Raw genomic sequence first — 1269 nt, forward strand, 5'->3', positions numbered from 1 at the left:
ATATATATGTGTGTGTGTGTGTGTGTGTGTGTGTTTTTCTTCTGTTTTTGTTGAAATTAGTTCGAATATTGCCATGCACGCTGGTAATCTTCAAATAACGTAATAAAAACAAAGTATATTTGAGTGAATTTTTTTCAGAATTTCTCAATTTATGACATGTTATTATTAATAATTAATAACATGAATGCTATGATTAAGGTTATTAATTATTGTCTACATTCTCTAGAGTTGTCATTTTGTTCTATATTTTTGGGAGTACTATTTCTTACAAACAGAACCGATGTTTTTATGCGTGTCATAAATTGAGAATTCCACAAAAAATGAAAAATATAAGCTGTGTTTTTATGACTAATTTTGATATTTGAGTGAATTTTTAAAATAGATGAAAAAAAGTGTTAGATTGGTAGATAGCAATTAAACATGCATTTGTGTTTGATTGTTTATATATACATGTGTGAGTGCGCGTGCACACGAGTGTCAATCTAATTTGTTTGACTATAAATTTCCTGAAATCAAAGTCCTCGATGATTGTGAACACTTCTTGCCCATATAATATCTCGAGATTTATATCATATGATGAAAAACCATTGATTACTAATCATATTTAACACGCTCGCATCTTTCAAAAGCTACTAATTTTACAGACAACCATATGTTAGCATTCACATTCTTACATACCTAACAATACAAAAATACAATGATATATATTTGAAATAACAATCAAAATAATAAAAAAAAAAGGTATTTAATTCCATAAGCCTAACAACAAACCCACACAACCAATTAAAAAGCAAGATTCATATTTACAGTAAATATTTCTAACATGCTTTAATATGACAATGCAGCCCAGTTTCAGAAAAAATAAAATACTCTCTTTCCAGCTAAACAAAACAGCCTAATAATCTTCATGGTAGAGATGCAAGCCAAAGCCAAACCGGGCAGAGGCTCTACAGAAAGCTAATTCTTCTGCAGCAGCAACGGGATCTTCAAACTGGCTATCTCTTAAGGACACTGTTCCTGTAGATTCACGGTGTGCCTGTACCAATAACTTTAATTAGGTATTTATTTAAATATATTTATATATATTAAAAAGGAAGGAATGGCTGGAGGCTATTATCTAAGCCCCGACCATCCCTCAAGCGCCTAAGAATTCAAGTACCACACTCTACACTCGGGGGGAATCGAACCCCACACCAGAGGGAACTTACAACTGACAAGCAGATGTCCAACCAACTGATCTAAGTACGCGGCGCATATAGCCCCTCTCTC

The 1269-nt window shown here is 32.8% G+C and overlaps 1 protein-coding gene across 1 annotated transcript in view; it reads right to left on the bottom strand.

Moving 5' to 3' along the window:
- Window positions 1–727: 727 nt before the first annotated feature.
- Window positions 728–1269, bottom strand: part of LOC110018082 (DNA repair RAD52-like protein 2, chloroplastic) — a 25619-nt gene continuing 25077 nt past the window's right edge. Inside the window, exon 4 of the mRNA XM_020715307.1 lies at window positions 728–1036. Within this exon, the coding sequence (XP_020570966.1) occupies window positions 896–1036 (141 nt within the window). The 3' untranslated portion in view covers window positions 728–895. The remainder of the gene's footprint in view (window positions 1037–1269) is intronic.

This window comes from Phalaenopsis equestris, unplaced genomic scaffold (assembly GCF_001263595.1).
Source record: "Phalaenopsis equestris unplaced genomic scaffold, ASM126359v1 Scaffold000002, whole genome shotgun sequence".
NCBI lineage: Eukaryota > Viridiplantae > Streptophyta > Magnoliopsida > Asparagales > Orchidaceae > Phalaenopsis > Phalaenopsis equestris.